The sequence below is a fragment of the Mugil cephalus genome, chromosome 9, assembly GCF_022458985.1.
Source record: "Mugil cephalus isolate CIBA_MC_2020 chromosome 9, CIBA_Mcephalus_1.1, whole genome shotgun sequence".
Lineage (NCBI taxonomy): Eukaryota > Metazoa > Chordata > Actinopteri > Mugiliformes > Mugilidae > Mugil > Mugil cephalus.
Window position 1 is genome coordinate 14,814,769 of NC_061778.1, and position 21,322 is coordinate 14,836,090.

Genomic DNA, 21,322 nt, shown 5'->3' on the forward strand with positions numbered 1-21,322 from the left:
GAAACAGAATGCCCCAGCACGGAACAGAACAGAGCGCAGCAGGGCTGAGGGCTTTGTGGAGCAGCGGGGGCATCTCACATGCTTGTCATGTTGCGAGTTCAAGTCCTGAGTCTCTCTTTTGCACAGGTACACATGTTTTGTTTTCAGCCCTAACTGAAAACAATCCGGCCTACTGTACAGAAGAATCTACAAATATCCCCACAACTGCAGCATGGACTGACTTGTACAGTCTTCCGTGCATGATGAATCCCGCTGATGCTCACACGACTCTTCCTCCAGCTGCGCTGGAACTGGTTTTATAATCAGGATGTGTTGTCATGAAACTCTTGATGAATTAATGATGAGTTCTGGTGATCCTTTAGCTTTCCATACATTGAGATAGTTACTTCATACGGATCAGCCACAACATTAAAACCACGGAGAGGACAAGTAAATAACATTGCATTGAGTGACGTTGAGGAGAAAAGTCTCAACTCCATAAGAGAGGAGGCTCTGACTGGACGAAACATGACTTAATTGTATTGCTATTTTTGTTGAAAGATTTTTTTTTTATCTTAATCATGTTGCGGAGGCAGCATATAACTTTAAGGAAGCAGAGGTTGACCGAGAGATTATTCTATGACGTTACATTAGTATTAAACGTCTGCTGTCAGGTTCTCTCATGCTCAGTAATTCAAACTATTGTCTACTGGTAATGGTAAATGGTCTAGCTTTTATATAGAACTTTTCTACCTGTTGGTGCTTAAGTACTTTACAGCCACAGAGGTTCAGGGTCTTACGCATTCCAGGCATAGAACAGGTAACTCTATTACCTATTTTGGACTTTATAAAGAATAATTATTTTTACACATATTCTAAATTAGAAGTTTAACTCAAAAATAGTTTTTACACCTATTATGAATTTTATTCGAATACAAACACTTTTTTCCCTCAACAGATACGAATACAAATACTGGATGCTTTGCATACCCCTATTAGACATGTAGCACCCACTTAGACCAGACTGGGCACCCCCACCTCATAGCAATCACACTCTGGCAGCAGCCATCCCCAGCTGGATGCAGCCTGACACAAGCACACACACAAAAACGGTTTAATAACAACTAAAAAAAAAACATGAAAAACAGCACAAGGTATTGACCAGGCCTCCAAATTCACTAGATCCCAAACTGATCAAATATCTGTGGGATGATCTGGAACAAGCCTGATCCACAGAAGACTCAAATGATATATGATGAATGAACAGTTTTGAAGGCACAAGTTAACATAACATTAGGAAGGTGGTCATAATGTTATGCCTGATCAGTGTATGCTAATTAGCCGATGTCAGCTGACTTCCTAGACTGAGATGGTGAATGTGGTGAACATCATGCTTACCCCAGCATCAGCAAGTTAGCATGCTGACGTTAGCGTTCAGCCTAAGTGCAGCCTCATGGAGGAGCTGCACGCTCTCAGACCGGTCTTTACTGCAAATTGGCTTTAACAGCGACTATTAAAAAATGCTGTAAATAATTCATCAAGTTTCTGCTCATTTTGCTGAGGGTCACAGATGGATTGCAGACCGTTCCAACATGCCGGGTGAGCGGGAGGGCACATCCAAAACACTCGTGGGATAACTCGGAAAACGCTGTCACGCGTGATGAGTGTTTAGATTAACAGGCCTGATTTTTGTGGGAGAAACAGAGGCTCATATATTAACCCAGGCTGTGCAACTTTCCTTGTCTTTGCAGTGCTAATTTCATGTGTACAATCCAGCGCTTTGATATTCTGTGGTGTGAAAAGCTGCGACATTCTTCGAGGGCCAGAAATCTATAGCGGATCACTGCATTTTGTGCCGTCTCGCTCTAGAGTAATTCACACCGATATCCCATGCAGCGGCTTGCTGCTCTAATCCAAGTTTTTTTTACGATATATTGTACAGTGTCATATCATGCTGAGCAGAAATGTGATTTTCCAAGGATTGCCGTGCTCTACCTTTGCTCTGATGCGCTGTCCCACTCCATTCTCTGCTGGAGTGCTGAGAACGGTGGCGTTGCTGCAGTGCTCGGCTCTGCACGCTTCAGTGATTGTAACTATAAAATTCTTTAATGAGCAGTTTGGAGCCATGCCACAACCATTTCAGAGTCCTGGAAACTGTTTAACAGCAGGCTCAGCGAACCGTCAACAGCGCCGGAGACATGCAGATATTGTCAAAGGGTTTAGAGTCTGTAGCAGTTGTGGGAGACAATAAGTAAGAGCCGTGTCCGACTGCGTCACCTTTGCTGTTAAAAAACAAAAATGTGGAACACCAGCAATAATTATTATTATTTGTCCACCAGATCCAGTGTCTACAAGCATTCAGCGGGGAACAGTCGACAACCGGGGAGAACATAACCATTATACGAACGCTGTTTGACATTTTGCGCGCGGAACAATTTAAAGAACACTGGCGTTTTTGTTTGTTTTTGTCATAAGCAAGCTTGACCGATTACTGTAAAGCCTAATCTGATCAAAGTTTGCCTGGACAAGGCGTCAGCGCTACGGTCAACGCATCCTCGTACGTAAATGTCAGAATAGGTTGATTCGCAGTGACCCCTAAAACAACATATATGACCGTTTCCAGAAATAGCATGGACGGTCGCTTACAAATTGGCATGCAGGCAGGTAGTATGAAGAGCATCAGAGTCCAGATTTGAAGGAAGAGAGGTGGATCTTTCAGACAGTGGGTGCTGTGTCTGATGACAGAACCTATAAGTGATGTAAATGTGGTTTTAAAGAGAGACACAAACATGCATTGGCTTATTTTGTAGAACGAAATGTGGGGTTGTAATATCACAACAGCAGGACTCTGGGGGTTAAGAGTTTGATCACTAAAGACTGTATGTGTGCGTTCTCTCCGGGTATTCTGGCTTCCTCCCACCTCTAAAGACATGCTCGTTAGGTTAAATGGTGATTCTAAATTGGCAGCGGGTGAGAGTGTGGGTCACTGTCTCTCTCTGTGTTAGCCCTGCCCTAGACTCCTGACCTGTCCAGGGTGTACCCCGCCTCTCGCCTAATGAGAGCTGTCCACTGCCTCCGTACCATGATCATCTTACACGACATCCCACTTTATACACCGCACATGTCCGTTTAGAGTTCCTGCAGTGTAAAAAGTGTCCAGTTCACTTTGTTTCCATTGTTCAGCTCAGGTATATTTCATCAGTTAATAACAGGATTTTGTTTCCCTTTTCTGTCCTCCAAATGGATGTGAGGAGGACGGCACAGTGCTGGCGCGCTTTCACTGAATCATCACTTTCTAATTTGGGAAGCAACACATCTGCTACTAATTAACGAGACTGATTGAATCTGGCTTTTTGCAGGCACATGTGTGTGTGTGTGTGTGTGTGTGTGTGTGTGTGTGTGTGTGTGTGTGTGTGTGTGCGTGCGTGCGTGCGTGAGCGCGCACAGACAGACTCACAAACAAGTGTTCATTCCAGAAAGTCACTCTGGTTGATGACACGCTTTTCGGTGTCTGCGGGTTTGAAGGTGATTTTGTCAATGAAATTGATGATGGCTGCTTTGAATCCCCGGTGGTTCCGTAATTAAAATGACAAAATGCGGGCGACGTTAAAAGACAATAATGGATCAGATGGAAAATAGACGTTTGTTGTTTTTCTGAATCATCTAAAGCTGAACTGCTTTGATGCAGAAGCTACAGTGACAGCGCAGAGCAGAGCAGAGCAGAGCATACACAGACCCCTAGTCCTGTAACTGATTGTAACTACGGAATCTAACTACGTATCGCACAGAGAGCTCTGATTGGTTCCCTTGGTAGTAGCGTGTTTCTGCTTAAGTGTCTCCGGCTACTTCTCCATCTCCTCAAAAGTGAATGTTTTGGATCAATAATGTCTGAAATTTCGGCAAAAGTCGCCATTGTAGAAAGTGAAGCAGGAAGTGACAAGTAAAATAGGGAGTAGAAACAAAAAGTCTGGCAAAAAAGACTAGCGTGGTTTCAAGCAGTCCATTTACGTCCATCTTTATCTCTTTCTGATGTTGGTTAATGTCTTTGTGGAATATTTTCTTTTCGGACACACGTTGTCACAGTTTGTTTCAGTCTCCTTCCTGTTTTGTCTTTATTTGTTCTTTGATTGTCCTTATATTGGCTGTGTGTAGTGCCTATCTGATTCTTTAAGAGGCGATGAAACAAGGGTGATAAAATGAGCAGGCAGAGTAAATTAAAAACCCCAGCTTTATGTGAAAATAAATAAATAAATGAAAGTTAAGATAGAATTGCAAAACATGAAACTTTCATTAAAAGTAGAAACAAGGTGATTACATTTTTTTTTTAACCTGATTAGTGTCTTTGTCTTTGTCTGCCAAGTTGTTTGGTATTACTGTATGAATATCATGAAGGGTCAGAGAAAGCTTCTGGTTGTGTCTCCACATCAGCCTCAAATGACTCATGAAGGATTTCTTGTAGGCAGATTTTCTCATTTGAACAATAGTTATATTTTTTTATCCCAGTAACAAGGGTTGAAAAAGCTTAAATCTTAACTTTCAAGTTTTTTGAAGTTTTTATTTTCAGAAGCTGGCAAATACAATGTCTTCAGTAATATAAAAGAGTGCCATTAATTGTTAACCACATTTCTATTCTCAAAAAGGCTTCTGCCAGTACAAATGCATGTACTCAGTAAGCTGCATTAATTGAGAGCCCATTGACGTGTGCCGAACAACCTCAGATTGTCTCTCTCATTTGTGACAGCTTTTCTCCACCTGTCTCTATCGACCTCCCATTCTCTCTTTAACTTCCTCACATCATTTTCCAACTCTCTGTATTCATTCTCTTTCTTCTCTCCTTCAGCCTATATCCAACACCCACATCTGTCTCCTATTTCAAGACTGATTCTGAAAAGTATTGCCAAGACCAGACCAGACCAAGCATTCCCACCACTATTGCAATGTCACTCCATGATGGCAGCAGCCGTTCTCAGCAGGATGTAAAAATAAAAGAACTCAAAAAACATGGAACAACTCAAAAAACATGAAAAGGACAGAGCCCCCCTCCCCTCAACCCATAAGACCCAAAGACCCCCACTAACAACATCCTGTTACCAGACACTACAGGACGCCCTCAGAAGACCCATGTCCATTCTCCGATGAGTCACAACTGTCTTGGAGGCACAAGGGAGACCCACACAATATTAGGCAGGTGGTCATAATGTTAAGCCTGAGTGATGTATATAGAACACAAAAAGGGTTATTCATGTCTCCATATGCATGATCAATGGTGGTGTCCTGATATCTGACTGCTGTTAGCACACGATCCTGTGATGTGTATAACACAAGTCAGTATTAAACATTAAGTTCACCGACAACTGAAGTGAACAACACGGATTATCTTGTTATCACGACACTTGTCACTGGGTGGGATGGATTACACAGCAAGTGTAATGTTTTGCCCTCAAGTGATGTGTTGCAAGCAGGAAAAATGGAGGGAAGTGGAGGGACTGAAGCAACTCTGACAAAGGCAAAATTGCGACGGCTATACAACTTATACGAGAGCACTTCCAAAACTGCAGCTGCAGCAGGATATTCCAGGTATGCAGCAGTCACTACATATCAAAAGTGGTCCAAGCAAAAAAAAAAAAAAAAACTGGTGACAGGCTCATGGGCACTCAAGACTCACTGATGCAGCTGTATTAAAGCAAGTTGTCTAGATTTGATTTGTCACCCTGTGGATCTGTCACACAAGGGAAGCCAGTCTCAGCTGTTTTCTGTCTGTATGAATTGAAAGCTGAGAGCTCAAAGTCACTTCTTTGGTTTTGGGTTTTTGGTCACATAGTAATTTCGTTAATGTTTTCGACCATAACCTGAGCTTTTTTACACTATATGTGTTGAGAAGCTGCTGTCCTGTAGAACTATTTCTAATAATTCCATACTTACTCCATTCTAACCTGGCAAGAATCAGAATTATAATAAAATGTTAATCCAGCAACAAAACAATTGTTCACTCACTACCTAACCCCTACTCCCTATGTAGGGCTGCACTATATAGTTAGCACAATCCCAACATATTTCGGTCAGACTGCTGCGGCTTCCCTGGTTATCCCATTATAATTTACACTAAAACGTGATGGTTTTGTGAACAAATTAGTGATGTTCCCGAAATATAAAATTATGTTTAAAAGAAAACTTTCATATTTTTGCAAAAAAACTCCAAAATCTGTCTCACTAACAGCCACTAATGGCCATTAGCGGCAGTGTCTCTAGAGGCGCAATGCATGATGGGATGTCCACCACCCGTTGAGTAACCATCGGATGGTCACAACTTTGAGTCCCCTGTGTAGGGCATAGAATTTGATCACTAAGATTTCGGACATCCCAACAAAATGGGCCCTATATAGGGGTTGGGGGGCGATGTCAGACACAGCCCATTTCCTTGAAGGATTAATAAAGTATTCTAGTTCTGATTCACGCAATTCTTACATTAGCAAAAGTTACTCTGAGACAATTTTATTATCGTGATTGTATCTGTTATGTCACTTGGCCAAAGGCACCGCTTTGCAGGTATTTGGCAGCAGCCAGAAACAGGTATGACACATTCTAGGTTTCTTAAAACCAGGATTCTGAAATCTGGATACCATGTTTACATGAGCAAACACATAATCAGGATACTTCAAATGCATGTGGACAATGTAAACACATTCTATCTGTGTATGATACTGTAGGAAACTCTAGATTTTACATATTACTATTTCGGCAGTTTACATAATTGTATTTACACCTCACCCTCTCTCTGCTTTCTGGGATAATGGATAAGCATGTTGTGGTGGTGTCAGGGTCTCTGCCTCTCTCTCCATGCACTCCCCGTCCATTTCCCTCTCTGCGTCAGTCTGGTGGCAGTAGGCCATGAATTGGCAGTATCTCTCCCTCTCGCTCCAGCTACTAATAGACGGTCAGGGTGGGGTGGATGTGTCAGGAGAGGCATTCATGCCGGCTCCATTAAACTGTAACCTTGCTACTCTGAAGGACAACACTATAACGTCTCTCTCTTTCTCTCACTCTGATTCTTTTATGGAAATAAACAAGTGCCCTGAGAGCTTGTTTCATTTTCCTGTTGTTACATTGTAACATTTTCCAAAACACCCTTTGCTACGGGGAAAACACGTATTTTTTTTCTTCTTTTTTATCAGTATAACTTTACTACACAGCAGCAGAAGGAGCTGGAGGTTATTTGCTGAAAATGTGCGTCTCGCTTACGCATTTAGCTTAGGGCCACAGACCTTAACCTCAGAGACCCGAGCTTTTATTTGGTCTGTGTTTTTAATTTCTCCATGGTATTTGGGATTAAGAGGACCTAAGAAGTATAAAAAGTATCATCTTTGAACAGGAAGTAGTAGTTTTTGAAAAAAAAAAAATGATGTCCTCATATGTGGACACTGGAATTATTTCATTATTTATATTATAATAAAGTCACCCAATGTGTGACAACATATAAAACTGTTTATTTTAATACCTGAACATGACTGAGCAAAGAAAGAACAATGAAGTCCCAACGTCCTCAAACAAGTATTTGTTAAATTTGCACCTCATATAAAACTAAAAAAGGTAATAAGAATAAATTCTTAGTTTCAACTGTAAAAGTCATTTGTAGAATGAATCCGCTACCAAGTTTTTACGCCGACTAGTGTATTGACCCTTTGCTACCACTAGACGGCAGAATAAGCGTCCACCACTGAAGACAACGGGTTTGAATGAGGCAGAATAAGCTGCGATAAAACCTGAACATTAATGTCCCCATATGAGGACGTGGGGTCTCAGGAGGTTAAAGTAAAGCAAAAGGGTCACATACCCTGATGGGGGGGAGGGGCTAGCAAGGCGGCAAAGAGACACGGTGTGCAGATACAAATCATGCAGCTCCTGAATTGCTCTGTGATGTACTTCTTGTTGTTTCAAAGCTAGCTACACTACAAATACAGTTGATTCACTGAAAACACCAAATTCAACCTGTCCACTCAACTCCTGGTCCCACTCAAATACATTTTGGTATTTTTCAGTTTTTGAGCAATACCTCTTTTCCAGCACCGAGGTCAAACCTTCCCAAAAACCATTTGAGACCAGGTGTCTTTCTTTAATTTGCAGGTTTGAGGTGTCGAGGTTTTCCTTTGGGTGGCTGGTAGTCCCCTTTGGCCTGAGCCTCTCTCCCAATTTCATCTAGCCCTAATTTAACACTGTTGAACGGAGGTGCTGGGTGAAATGGTGGGTCAGTCCAATGTATTTCTATTTCTTTATAAATCAACCCCCGGAGCTTCAGACGCGGTAGCTGATGGATGTTGTGTCAGTCATTGGATAGCTTTCCTTTGTTCTGTCGCTGAGATTGGATAAAGAATATTGTACTGAGGTGCAAGGGAGATGCAGACACTGCTTAAAAACCAGGTGTCGCCATCTGCCAGCACTGTTATAAAATGGGAGGTGTCAGTAAAAGAGCCCCCGAGTCAGTCTGAAGCGAAAAGATATTTGTTCGTTTTGTTATTTCATCTGTCAAAAATGGTCTACTGGGGGAAAAAACTATAAGCTTACCAGCGATCTGTGAAAACAAACTACCCGACGGACACAAATAGGTGAGTTATTGAACTTGTGCACTGAGACGTGTATTGTTCCATTAAACTTCTTTTTTATATTGGGTTAATTCTTCAGTTTCACCTTCAGTCTATCTTTGTAAAACCTGAGTATGTTGTAACACAGACACAGTTAATGTAGCTACAGAGAAAATAAAAAAAAATGTGCTCTTCACCAGAAATGACAATGAACAGATGTCACTTGAAATGTTTGTTCCAAATTCTCTCCGTAGCTAGGTAGGTTTCTTAATTAAACACGCGCCTACAGCATTAACTAATCGGTGCCAATCAGTTACTTGATGGCCTGAATGATCGTCTGTCAGCCTGAGGCACTGATCTCATGATCAGTTGATTGAGTGTTTCCGTTATTGATTGCCTGGCCGATGTCCAACTGACAAGCTGCAGGAAAGTGGACATGGTGTTGATGTCTGATTGCCATTGAGCCCTTTAAACCCTAGGCAATTTATTTTTTTTTTCTCAAAGAAAAAGCTTCCACCTGGAAAAGACATCCCTGGATATAGTCGGTAATAGCTGCAAAACTCCAAGGCCAAAGCAAACAACTGTATGTATGGAGAAGAGACATTTAAAAGAACTTTGACATATAATGAATCAGCTTATCTTCATCATGACACCAGTGAGAAAACTTTTACTTCTGCCTGACATAACGTAAGACTGTAACGATGCATTGATGCAACTGGTGAGTTATTGTGTAAATACATTTATGTATTTTATGTGCCGCTATGTACAGTATGTTCATCCTCAGTTATACCAGCTCACATTGCCAGGCATGATAAAAATGAAACTTTATCTGAAAGAACTGAAATCTGAACATAATCTATCAGGATTTAGTAACAGATGACAAAATTGTGATGAAAACTATCAAGAGAGTTTTTGAGTGATTCTTCTTCTTTTTAGGTTGGCGCCTTTTAGTCTCTTGTGTGTCCTCAGCAAAAACTTCCCTAGATTGCAAGTAGTTTCTTTTTTTAACATATGGACCTATAAAATTAAATACAGATTTTGTCTGAAATAATTTGGATTACATTATGGGATGTGTTTCAAAGGATACAGAGGGAAATCATACCCCTGCATGCAATTGTAAAGTCCTACAACCAATCAGAGCCATTTGTAAACTAAATCAGCTTAACAATGGTCACATGAGGTCCATGCATATCTCTTGGTTACGCTTCTGTCCGTCACCACATAAAATTTGCCAAAAGAGTTGATTGATATGCTGGGGAATGATCAGTTTCCAACAGGGGGGTTCAAGACTGAATACAAGAGATAACCTTATAAAATAGTTATTTTGTAGTATATTGTTGTGTTGTGTTGCGTTGCGTTATGTTATTTTTTCATTACTTCCTGTTTGATTCAGTGGCTTTTATTTTGACACAAGGTTTTGGTACCACACTCATTCAAACTCCTTCAGTTATGTGATAATGTAAAATAATACAAATTATATTAATATGTACCAATAAAAATAATATACCAGAACATAGTCCTTATGAATGATAACCAGCAATGTTTCTATGACAATCAACAGCCATAATGTTGTTTATACACATTTCATTATGTATATCAAGACACACAGGCATGTAATTGTTTTTTATAATAGTTTAAAATTTGCAGGAGAGGGTAAGGGCCACTGAAAAAAATTGTAGTTAGAGCAAATAATTTATTTTTCTTTCGAGTTCTGGTAAAATAAAAGTCGAAATTCTGCTAATTTTAATCTCAGAATTTTGACTTTTTTTCTCAGAACTGTGAGAGTAAAATCAGAATTCAGAGTTTTTTCTGATTTTAATCTCAGAATTCTCAGAATGAGATCTCAGAAAAATTTAAAAGATTCTCAGAATTCTTACTTCAATCTCAGAATTCTGAAAAAAAGTCAGAATTCTGAGATTAAAGTCTGACTTTTTTCTGACTTTATTCTCAGAATTTTGACTTAAATTTGGAATTAATTAATTTTGAGATTAATTAATTCTGAAATTTATCTCAGAATTCTGAAATTTATCTCAGAATTCTGACTTTTTCTCAGAACTCTGGGATAAATTTCAGAAATAAAAATGTAAAGATTCAGAAGTCGGAATTCTGAAATCTCAAAAGAAAATAATATTCTGAGATTAATCTTAGAATTCTGACTTCAATATCACAATTCTGAGATTAAAGTCAGGACTCCAAAAAAACAACAAAAAAAAAAAAAACAAACAACAACAACAAAAAAAAACATTTACTCTAACTACATTTTTTTGCCCAGTAGCCTTAATCCTCTTCCGTACATATTAGCCTAAAGGTTGTGTTTGTGAGTATCCTGGGGTAAACCATGGCAACATAGGGAGAATTGAGGAACTCCACACAGAAACAGAGGTGATGATGGTGGCGAAACACAGACATACTATTAGTTTTGTTTATTTATTTATTTTTATTTTATTTTTTATAATATTTTAAAATTTAGCCTCAATTTTGTGTTTGGAAAAACCGGAGTATCCCGGGGTAAACCATGGTCACACGGGGAGATTGAGGAACTCCACACAGAAACAGAGGTGATGATGGTGAAGAAGGTGTTTCTGTGAGGCTGCAGTGCTAATCAGTCAGCCATCGTGCTGCAGCAAAAGGAAAAGGGGAAAAATGAGGAAAGAAAAGGTTGGGGGTTTTAGGGGAAAGGTATAGGGCACGAGGGGCGGGGGGAGACAGAGAGGTAGGGTTTAAGGGACTGGGGTTTGGGGGGTCAGTGAGGGACAGAGGTTGTCTTGTCTCTTTCTTTCTTCTCTTCCTTTTCTTTCTTGTCTCTTTCTTTCTTCTCTTCCTTTTCTTTCTTGTCTCTTTCTTTCTTCTCTTCCTTTTCTTTCTTATCTCTTTCTTTCTTCTCTTCCTTTTCTTTCTTCTCTCTCTCTTTCTTTTCTTCCTTTTCTTTCTTTTCTCTCTCTTTCCTTTCTTCCTTGTCTTTCTAAGTATAGTGCACAGCTTGACTATTTCTTTTGTTCTGACATTTCTTGTCTCTCTCTTTCTTTCTTCCTTGTCTTTCTTTTCTCTTCTTTCTTCTCTTCCTTTCTCTTTCTTGTCTCTTTCTTTCTTCTCTTCCTTTTCTTTCTTATCTCTTTCTTTCTTCTCTTCCTTTTCTTTCTTCTCTCTCTCTTTCTTTTCTTCCTTTTCTTTCTTTTCTCTCTCTTTCCTTTCTTCCTTGTCTTTCTTTTCTCTCTCTTTCTTCTCTTCCCTTTCTTTCTTTTCTCTCTCTTTCTTTTCTTCCTTGTCTTTCTTTTCTCTCTCTTTCTCTTCCCTTTCTTTCTCTTCTCTCTCTTTCTTCTCTTCCTCTTCTTTCTTCTCTCTCTGTTTCTTCACTTCCTTTTCTTTCCTTTCTCTCTCTTTCTTCTCTTCCTTTTCTTTCTTTTCTCTCTCTTTCTTCTCTTCCTTTTCTTTCTTTTCCCTCTCTTTCTTTTCTTCCTTTTCTTTCTTTTCTCTCTCTTTATTCTCTTCCCTTTCTTTCTTTTCCCTCTCTTTCTTGTCTTCCTTGTCTTTCTTTCTCTCAGCTCTTGTCTCCTCCTTTCTCTTTCTCTCTCACTCTTCTCTTCCTCTTCTTCTCTCTCTGTTTCTTCACTTCCCTTTTCTTTCCTTTCTCTCTCTTTCTTCTCTTCCTTTTCTTTCTTTTCTCTCTCTTTCTTGTCTTCCTTTTCTTTCTTTTCCCTCTCTTTCTTGTCTTCCTTTTCTTTCTTTTCCCTCTCTTTCTTCTCATTTTTTTCTTTCTTTTCTCTCTCTTTCTTTTCTTCTTTTGTCTCTGTATGTATCTCTATCTCTTGAGGCTTCAGCTCATTGATCTCCTCCAGTTCTCTCTTTGCCTCCAACAGATCTTTCCTCTCTTGAGCCACCTGTTTCTTGGCTTCAATCAGAGCGTTCTTCTCCTGTTCTAGTTCTCTTTTATCCTCTCTCAGAGCTTTCTTCTCCTCTTCTAGTTCTCTTTTATCCTCTCTCAGAGCTTTCTTCTCCTCTTCCAGTTCTCTTCTATCCTCTGTCAGATCTCTCTTGTCGTCTATGAGTTCGTTCATTTCCTCTTTCAGATCTTGTTTCCCTTCTTCCAGTTCTTGCTTTTGCTTTTTCAGAACTTCCTTCTCCTTCTCCAATTCCTTCTTTGCTCCTAACAGGTATTTCTCCTCCTCTGCCACTTTCTTAATCTTTTCCTCCATTTCCTTCTTTATGGACTCTAGTTTAATCTGTGTGTCCATAATTTCTTTCTTTTCTCTCTCCAATGTGTTAGTTTCATTTGGTTCTATGTTTCCCCCCTTGAGTTGTTTCTTCTCTTGCTTCATCTTTTTCTTTTCTTCCTTCAGCTTTTTAATGGCCTCTTTAACTTTTTCTTTGGTCTCATCCAGAGCTTTCATTTCCTTTTCCTGTTTGTTTTTGTCCTCCTGGAGCGCCATCTTCTCCTCTTCCACTTCTTTTCTCAATGTGTCCTCCAGGGCACTGTATTTTGAGGCCTCATCTTTCCTGAGGTTCATCAGTTCATCACAGAGACTTTGCTTCTCAGTTTTGAGGAGCAGAATTTCACTCTCTCTCTGGTGAAGAAACTCCTTCAGCTCATTTAACTCCTGCTGGTAGTTACTGGAGTTACTGACAGTCTCTGAGCTGGCCTCTTTGAAGTAGGCATCACTGGAGTTATTGTCTGTCTGTGAGCAGGCCTCACTGGAGTTATTGTCTGTCTGTGAGTAGGCCTCACTGGAGTTATTGTCCGTCTGTGAGCAAGCCTCACTGGAGTTATTGTCCGTCTGTGAACAGGCCTCACTGGAGTTACTGACAATCTGTGAGCTGGCCTCATTTGAGTGTGCATCACTGGAGTTATGGTCAGTCTGTGAGCTGGCCTCACTGGAGTTATTGTCAGTCTGTGAGCTGGCCTCACTGGAGTTATTGTCAGTCTGTGAGCTGGCCTCACTGGAGTTATTGTCAGTCTGTGAGTTGGCCTCACTGGAGTTGGCATCACTGGAATTATTGACAGTCTGTGAGCGGGCCTCTGCCAGAAGTTTCACCTGTATTTCTATTTTCTTCTCGGACTCACTCAGCTGGTTCAAAAGGTCTGCCCTTTGTCGAAGCAGGCTGAGCACATGGGTGTGCAAAAATTGTGTCGTCTCCCTTAAAAACTGATTGTCATCTTTATATGCTTCAATTTGATTTTGCAGCTGAATAAAGTGAGGGTTGGCCATGGACAGTGCACTAGGTTGGGGAACATTGAGGGGCAAGATCCCTCCGGGTTGATGAACATTGGGGGTGAATGTTCCTCTGGGTTGATAAGCATTGGGGATGAATGTCCCTGTGGGTTGGTAACCATTGGGGGGGAATGTCCCTGTAGGTTGGTAAGCATTGGGGATCAATGGCCCCCTGGGTTGGTAAGCATTGGGGGTGCATGTCGCTCTGGGTTGGTAAACATTGGGGATCAACGGCCCACTGGGTTGGTAAACATTGGGGATCAACGGCCCACTGGGTTGGTAAGCATTGGTGATCAGTGGCCCACTGGGTTGGTAAGCATTGGGGATCAGTGGCCCACTGGGTTGGTAAGCATTGGGGATCATTGGCCCACTGGGTTGGAAAGCATTGGGGATCATTGGCCCACTGGGTTGGAAAGCATTGGGGATCAGTGGCCCAGTGAGTTGGTTAGCATTGGGGGTTAATGCCCCTGTGGGTTGGTAAGCATTGGAGATCAGTGGCCCACTGTGTTGGTAAGCATTGGGGATCAGTGGCCCACTGAGTTGGTTAGCATTGGGGGTTAATGTCCCTGTGGGTTGGTGAGCATTGGGGGTGAATGTCCCTCTGGGTTGGTAAGCATTGCCCTTGTGCACACATGTGTATTGGGTAACATTGCCCATGAATGCCAATGTGGGTTGTGGAACATTGCCCATGTATGACCTTGTGGGTTGGGGGTCATTGTCCTTGTGCACCCCTGTGGGTTGGGGAGTACTGCCTGTGAATGCCTCTGAGGGCAGTTTGGGAGCATTGCCTGTGAATGTCCCTGTGGGTAGTTGGGGAGCATTGCCCGTGAATGTCCCTGTGGGTTGTTGGGGAGCATTGCCCATAAATGTCCCTGTGGGTAGTTGGGGAGCATTGTCTTTGAGTGCCCCGGTGGGTACTTGGGGAGCATTGTCTGTGAATGCCCCAGTGAGCAGTTGGGGAGGATTGCCTTTGATTGCCCCAGTGGGTACTTGGGGCACATTGCCTATGTGCATCTCTGTTGATTGGGGAGCACTGCCTTCATGCCCCTCTGTGGGTTGGGGAGCATTGTCTGCGAATGCCCCTGTGGGTCGGGGAGCATTGCTCACTCTCCACACTTGTGCTGGGTTGTAAGTGTCAGCCATTGAAATGGGAAACAATTCAACAGTAAAGAATTGTAACAGTAGATGTGTGTTAAAACAGATTAGAAGTTGTCTGTAGTAGACAGCAGTCTTCTGTTGATCCTTCTAGTTGTCTGTGAAGACGGGAGCTTTGTACTGATGTACGTCTGTGTTGTCTGTGTAGACTGGTTTTCTCGATTGCTCTTTACGGTAGACTGTGGAATAAATCCGAATTTCTAGTAGATACGAAGTGTCTAGTAGTTGTGACTGAATGCTCTGTTGTGCCTATATACATGGACTGGTCACATGATTGATGATGTCACTGCCTTTGAAGATGAAAGAAGCCCCACCAGAACAGGCCACGCCCATATACCAGGAGCAGATTAAAGACAACATGCTCCGCCCACTGTGAACATTCCATTCCACCAGGCATCAAACACAACATCACAAAGTTTCAGAATTAATTTAATTTAATTTAATTTAATTATCTGCCCACATATAAAAGTGCCAGTCATTTTTCCCATTGTGACAATCATTGACAATGAATGAATGACAATGAATTAAATGTTGAGTAGATAATCTGGATACAATTTAACCTGATTTCGCTATCATCCATTTAGTCTTAATCAAGTTTTAAATTAACTCAACTAGTAGTATACAGTAATTAAACTGCAAATGTTTTTTTTAGGTGGATATATGTGTGTGGTTGAAGTAAACCATTAATTTTGATTGAATTTTGAATCTGTCAGTAGAAAAACAAGCACTTTATTCGTTGTTAAAGTGTAGAGTATTCTAAAACCATTCATCTTCTTGAATGAGTTTATACATACACAAGACTAATAGTTCTGCTTCATTCCTTTCATTGTGTTCTAACATTTTCAGGACATTGGTAAAATTGCTGATGTTTTCAGTCATATTTATGAACAAATGGCAAATATTTTAACTGGCACTGTGCTGCCATCATGAATCAATGAAAATACTGGTCTCTGCTACTTAGTTTTACATTTGTTTTGGCCACTCCTGGCTGGATCACAAATTTGTTACATACTACTGGACAAGTCTTAGGCTTGATTGAAGTGGGGTAACAACGCAAAATTAGCCTAGAGACCAAGTGATTTAAATAAAAAAGCTGGCAAACTGGCTGACCACTCACAGACTAATCAATTATAGAGAACAGATCAAACAATATAATGGGCAGAATAACTGATGTAATAAAATAATGGCCTTGTAACAATGAGCCAATGACACTGATGCTATCAAGAAATATTTCTACTGCACCTCCACGAAATTTGACTCTTACAACGAATTCTATGGCAATTTATACTAATATTTAGTTTATACAAGTTCTGTACAGTGGTGTCAAAAGGTGGCCACCTTCCTTATTTCTTATTTTATTGCATGTTTGTCATAACTAAATGTTTCAGATCATCAAACACATTTAAATATAAGACAAAGATAATACAAAATGCAGTTGTTAAATGGAGTTTTTTATTATTAAGGGGGAAAAAGTGTCCACAACCCTCCCCCCAAAACAAAACAAATGACAAAGTAAGTAAATGAGATCTTGCACTCTGGTAAAGTCATTTCTAAAGCAGTGGTGAAAACATGGAACAGTGGTGAACCTTCCCAGGAATGGCCAGCCGACCAAGATGATCCCAAGAGATTCAAGAGGCCACAAAAGACCCCACAACAACATCCAAAGAACTGCAGACCTCGCTTGCCTCAGTTAAGGTCAGTGTTCATGACTCCACCATAAGAAAGAGACTGGGCATAAATGCCCTGCATGGCAGAGTTCCAAGAAAACCCACTGCTGAGCAAAAAGAAAATAAATGCTCGTCTCAATTTGGCCAGAAAAGGTCTTATTGATCCCCAAGACTTTTGGGAAAATACCCCACGTACTGACGAGTTAAAAGTGAAACTTTTTTAAAGGTGTTTGTCCCGTTATATCTATCATAAAAGTAACGTGAGTAACGTAATCGCGTTTGAGAAAAAGAACCTCTTACCATCAGTAAAATCTGGTGGTAGTGTGATGGTCTGGGGCTAAGCGAACTTAGGTTCTGAAGCAGGATAATGACCCAAAACACACCAGCAAGTCCACCTCTGAATGGCCTAAGAAGAACAAAATGAACACTTTTTCACACCACCGTACGAGGTTATAAGGGAGTGACACCTCAGATAAACTGTTGCCAAAAAAATGGATATGACAATAACAGGGGCGTGGGACCCAACTGAGACACCAGTAACAACTGGATTGAAAATGGTCAAATACCCTGTTGTCATGTTTCTCACCATCTCTACCTCTTCAACTCCCTCTAAGATTCTTTCTTTGTACAAATCCCTTCCTCTCCTCACTCCACACCTCTCTCCGAGGACCAAACACACCTGCTCTGTTTCTAAAACACTCAAACCGGTACCGGTTAGTGCACACTGTCCTTTTGAACCCTTCCCGTACTCGTGCCTCCTCTCTAAATTTGGTGACTTGGGGAAAATAAAAAGCCTCACCAGTCGGTGAGTGGCACAAACGTGCATGCGCATGACTGACTTTTCGTCAACTATTTTCTGATGTTGATGCACAAAGAGCGCAGTCACACGGAGGCATGATAAGAAACTAACTGCCGTGGGTTCAGGAGGCTGGCAGGCAGCTGAGACAGTTATGAGAGAAGCAATGACAAGTGTGTGCGAGAGGGGGACAGAGGAAAAGAAGAAAAAAAACGTGGGGGAGAGATAAGTGTGTATGTGTGTGTGAGAGAGAGATCAGAGCTTGTTGAGAAGAGCTTTTGGCTTTTCTCTCAGAGGATAAAGCTTGTTCCGGCCTTGTGCAGCTGAATCTCGCTGCAGCACTGTCCATGGTGCTGAATCAGCTGGAGGGTCTTCCGTCTCTCTTTATCTCCCTCCCTTCCTCTCGTACAATTTCTTTCCTTCCTTCTCTCTCTCTCTCTCTCCCTCTCTCTCATCGTGCTCTCTATCATTCCCTCTCAACTCCACAGGCTTTATTGTTATGGAGCGCAGCATGTTGCCCCAGCAGTGTCAACACACAGTAGACTTCACCACAAGGCAGCAACAAAAACAAAAGTAACCAAAATAAGAGATCAGAAAATCTAACTGTAACTAAAAAAAAAATAAAAATAAAAAATAAGTTCAATATTGAAGTTATTTTTTTTTTCCCCCACCCCTGTTATTTCACTCTATTATGCAGTATGGATGGAAATAAAGGTCTGTTTTAAGCAAAAGCTACCATTTGTAATTTATTTAAATGCCCAAAACAACTCTTGGACTGTGGACTCTTCTGTTCACTTTTTCCCCTTAACATCAGTTTAGTAGTCCCTGGTAAAAACGCAACCATATGTCACTTAATGTGCCACCAGTGCATGTTAATCTTTAATTCTGTCGCACAAAAGTTGGCGGAGTTGCAGCTGACAGTGTTGTAGACCAAATTCAATTAGATCAGTGGCCGTGTTATTTTTTAATTTAGCCTTTAACCAGGGTTAGTCATACTGGGATCGGGGATCTCTTTTACAAGATAGCAGCAACTACAAATACATTAGTCACATAAGAACATAATTAATTTAAAAAAAAGGAAAAAGAAAGTCTGGACTCCATTGTTTTCATCAGAGCTGTAAATTCAGTCACAGGCATGAGGTTTCGTGGATGCAGTTGGGATGGCATCTACGATTAATAATAGGGAATTTTACCCAGAATGGCTTTATAAATTATATATTACATATACCGATGACTGAGACAAAGAGCATGTAACAATAACCAATTTACTCTAGTGTAGAGAAGACATTGATGGGTGAGAGAACCACAATTTGTAATGAATCTCAGTGCAGTATGATACACACTATCTATCCAACATGCAAAGACAATGAACAGATGCACTCATATACAACATATCAACAACTGGTAAAAAAGTTTATTTCACCTGTTTCTCCTTTACTTAAAAAGAAAAGCAAGACTAGTTTCTCTAATAAAACAATAAAAAGTGACAAAAAAGTGCCTCAGCATTTATATGGCATACTGAACATGCTCTTCAAAAGACAAGTAGCTGTGACAAGTAGTCATTAATTAATTAAGTCCTAGATATTTAAAAGTAGCTCTATTTGTTGATCAATTCTCGTTAATATTTCACTTGGTGTTGATCCTGCTGTTTTTGAAATGGTGAAGAACCTAAGTTTAGTTTTCTCTGCATTTAAAGTCAACAATAAAGGGCCAAGAACTGAACCTTGTGGGACCCCCTCAGGTACTTGTTGTAAATCTGAAGGAGAACCCTCTATCTGAAGAGCCTGCATTCTGCCTGCGAGATCATTTGCAAACCACCCAACTGCTTGTATAGAAAAACCAATAGTTGTAAGATGATCAATTAAAGTCAAGTGATTGTCAGTATCAAACGCTTTTGAATGATTGCTAAACAAAGAAAGATAGCTTTGCTTGTTATCAAGAGCTTCTATTATATCATTGATGACCTTAATGGCAGCAGTAAAAATACTATGGTTTTTGTGTAAACCTGACTGAAATGGTGACAATATAGAGTTGGTAGCGATATATTCTTTTACTTGTTCACTGGTCAGAGATTCAGGCACTTTTACTAGAACAGAGAGTTTAGAGGCTGTAATTTTCTTGTTTGGCAAAGAACTGTATTATATCAGTGTCTTTAATCTGTATAGTTTTCTGATTAATCAATTTAAATGATTAAGTCAGCCAGTCCATGAAATATCAGATTACCATGGAACATTCCCACTGCAATTCTCCAGAAATCCCAGGTGGAATGTTTAAATTGCTTTTTGGCACTTTTTATGAAAGTACTCCAGTTCCCAAAGTTATTTCATTTATAATGATAATAAAGAGTGTCAGAATAATCTTGGAAACAAAGACTTTCTTTTTTTCATTGGTTTACTTGATTATCAAAATTGCAAACTGCACTCAAGATATTTAGGGCCTGAAGAAAAAAAAGTACATGATAACTGAAATTAGGAGAAATAATTGTGTTGCTTTCTATATGTCTAAGCCAGGGGTCGGCAATCCGCGGCTCTTTCGTCCCTCTGCTGCTGCTTCCTGTGGCGAGCTGTGTGATGCTGATCAAGGTTCTTCACTTTTTCAGGCTAACTGTCTCAGAATAGCAGCAACTACTCACTCAACGGTGAACAAGCAAGAGCTATACAACTGAATGACAATGAATGTTGACAATGAAGGTTGCCGACCCCTGGCCTAAGCGCTTTGCAAAATAAGGTACGTCTTTACAACTGTCAAACCACTCACAATCATGGTTGTAACCTCGTCCAAAAACACTGAACTCCTGCAGAGCATTGCAGCATGTATACTCTTTGCTATCGTTATTTAATTCAAGTGTATTTTATTTTTGTTCATTGTGCGACACCCACCGGCAGGCTCAGCCCAGGTAAACCAACCATGGATAAATCTAAGAAAAGAAAAGTTTATGAAGAAAACAGAACATTCAATGCTACGTGGGAAGATTCATTTGCTTTCACCCCTGACGAGACTGGTTTACCAGTATGCTTAATATGTGGTTAGAAATTGACGTTGTTTACTCTGTAGCAGTTCTTTCATTTCATAGGTCTACACACTATAGTTTTTTTATACATAGGCCTAGCATAGAGGTAAAAAATCATATATGCAGTGTTATCTTCACTTTAGATGTCAAAGGGGTTTTGTGGCTCCCAGTGTTTTCTTTTCTGTGGCAAACGAGTCCAAATAGCTCTTTGAGTGGTGAAGGTTGCCGACCTCTGGCCTAAGCGCTTAGCAAAATAAGGTACGTCTTTACCTTTGCTTAGCAGCAGCCTCATCACACTATGTCCTCCAGTTCTGTGTTCACTGAGTCTGTGTTCAACACTTCCCTTCAGGGTTGATTAGTCACACAGGCCTACTCTCTATTTATGGATGAACATGTTTCTTGTTTGCGTCACGATTTTATTACTCTCTACAATTTGCTTGGGACAAATGGTATTGTAAAGTCTTGGCTTGACTGATTTAAGCTTGAGGACCAACTCACTGATGAACTGTTGGTATTTCAAAGCCTCTCTGCAATGGTGATAGGTTATGGCCTGATCTACTAGGATCCCAAATAAGGGGCACCCTATTGAAATGAGGATTTTGCACCCGCTGCCGCTTTCCACCAGACAGAATATGGGAGAACAGACTGAACGAAAGCACAAGATGAAAAGAACACCGGATGAAATTAAGAAAAGATGGCAAGACATGAAAGGAAGAACGAAGGAAAAATTCACTCACAATAAAACCTCACCAAATAAAACAGGTGGCTCCAAAATGGCGTTGCTGGATAGGCGATATGTCTCAATTATTTCTGTTGACGTGAACAGAAAAGATTTGTACTCTCTGTTGCCTTTAGTTCTACCTACGCCTCCTCCTCACAACAGTAACCGCAGTCATTTATGTGCACTGCAGTGCCAGTTAAGACTTGGCTTT

At 40.6% G+C, this 21,322-nt stretch overlaps 1 protein-coding gene across 1 annotated transcript; it reads right to left on the bottom strand.

The window, feature by feature from the left end:
* Positions 1–11,846: 11,846 nt before the first annotated feature.
* Positions 11,847–18,200, bottom strand: LOC125013852 (trichohyalin-like; the record flags this gene model as incomplete). The annotated part of the gene is made up of 2 exons (XM_047594758.1): positions 12,239–18,200; positions 11,847–11,912 (listed from the first exon to the last, which is right to left on the bottom strand). Coding segments are annotated over exons 1-2 (2,733 nt in total), but the record flags the coding sequence as incomplete, so codon positions are not given.
* Between the last annotated feature and the right edge of the window lie 3,122 nt (positions 18,201–21,322).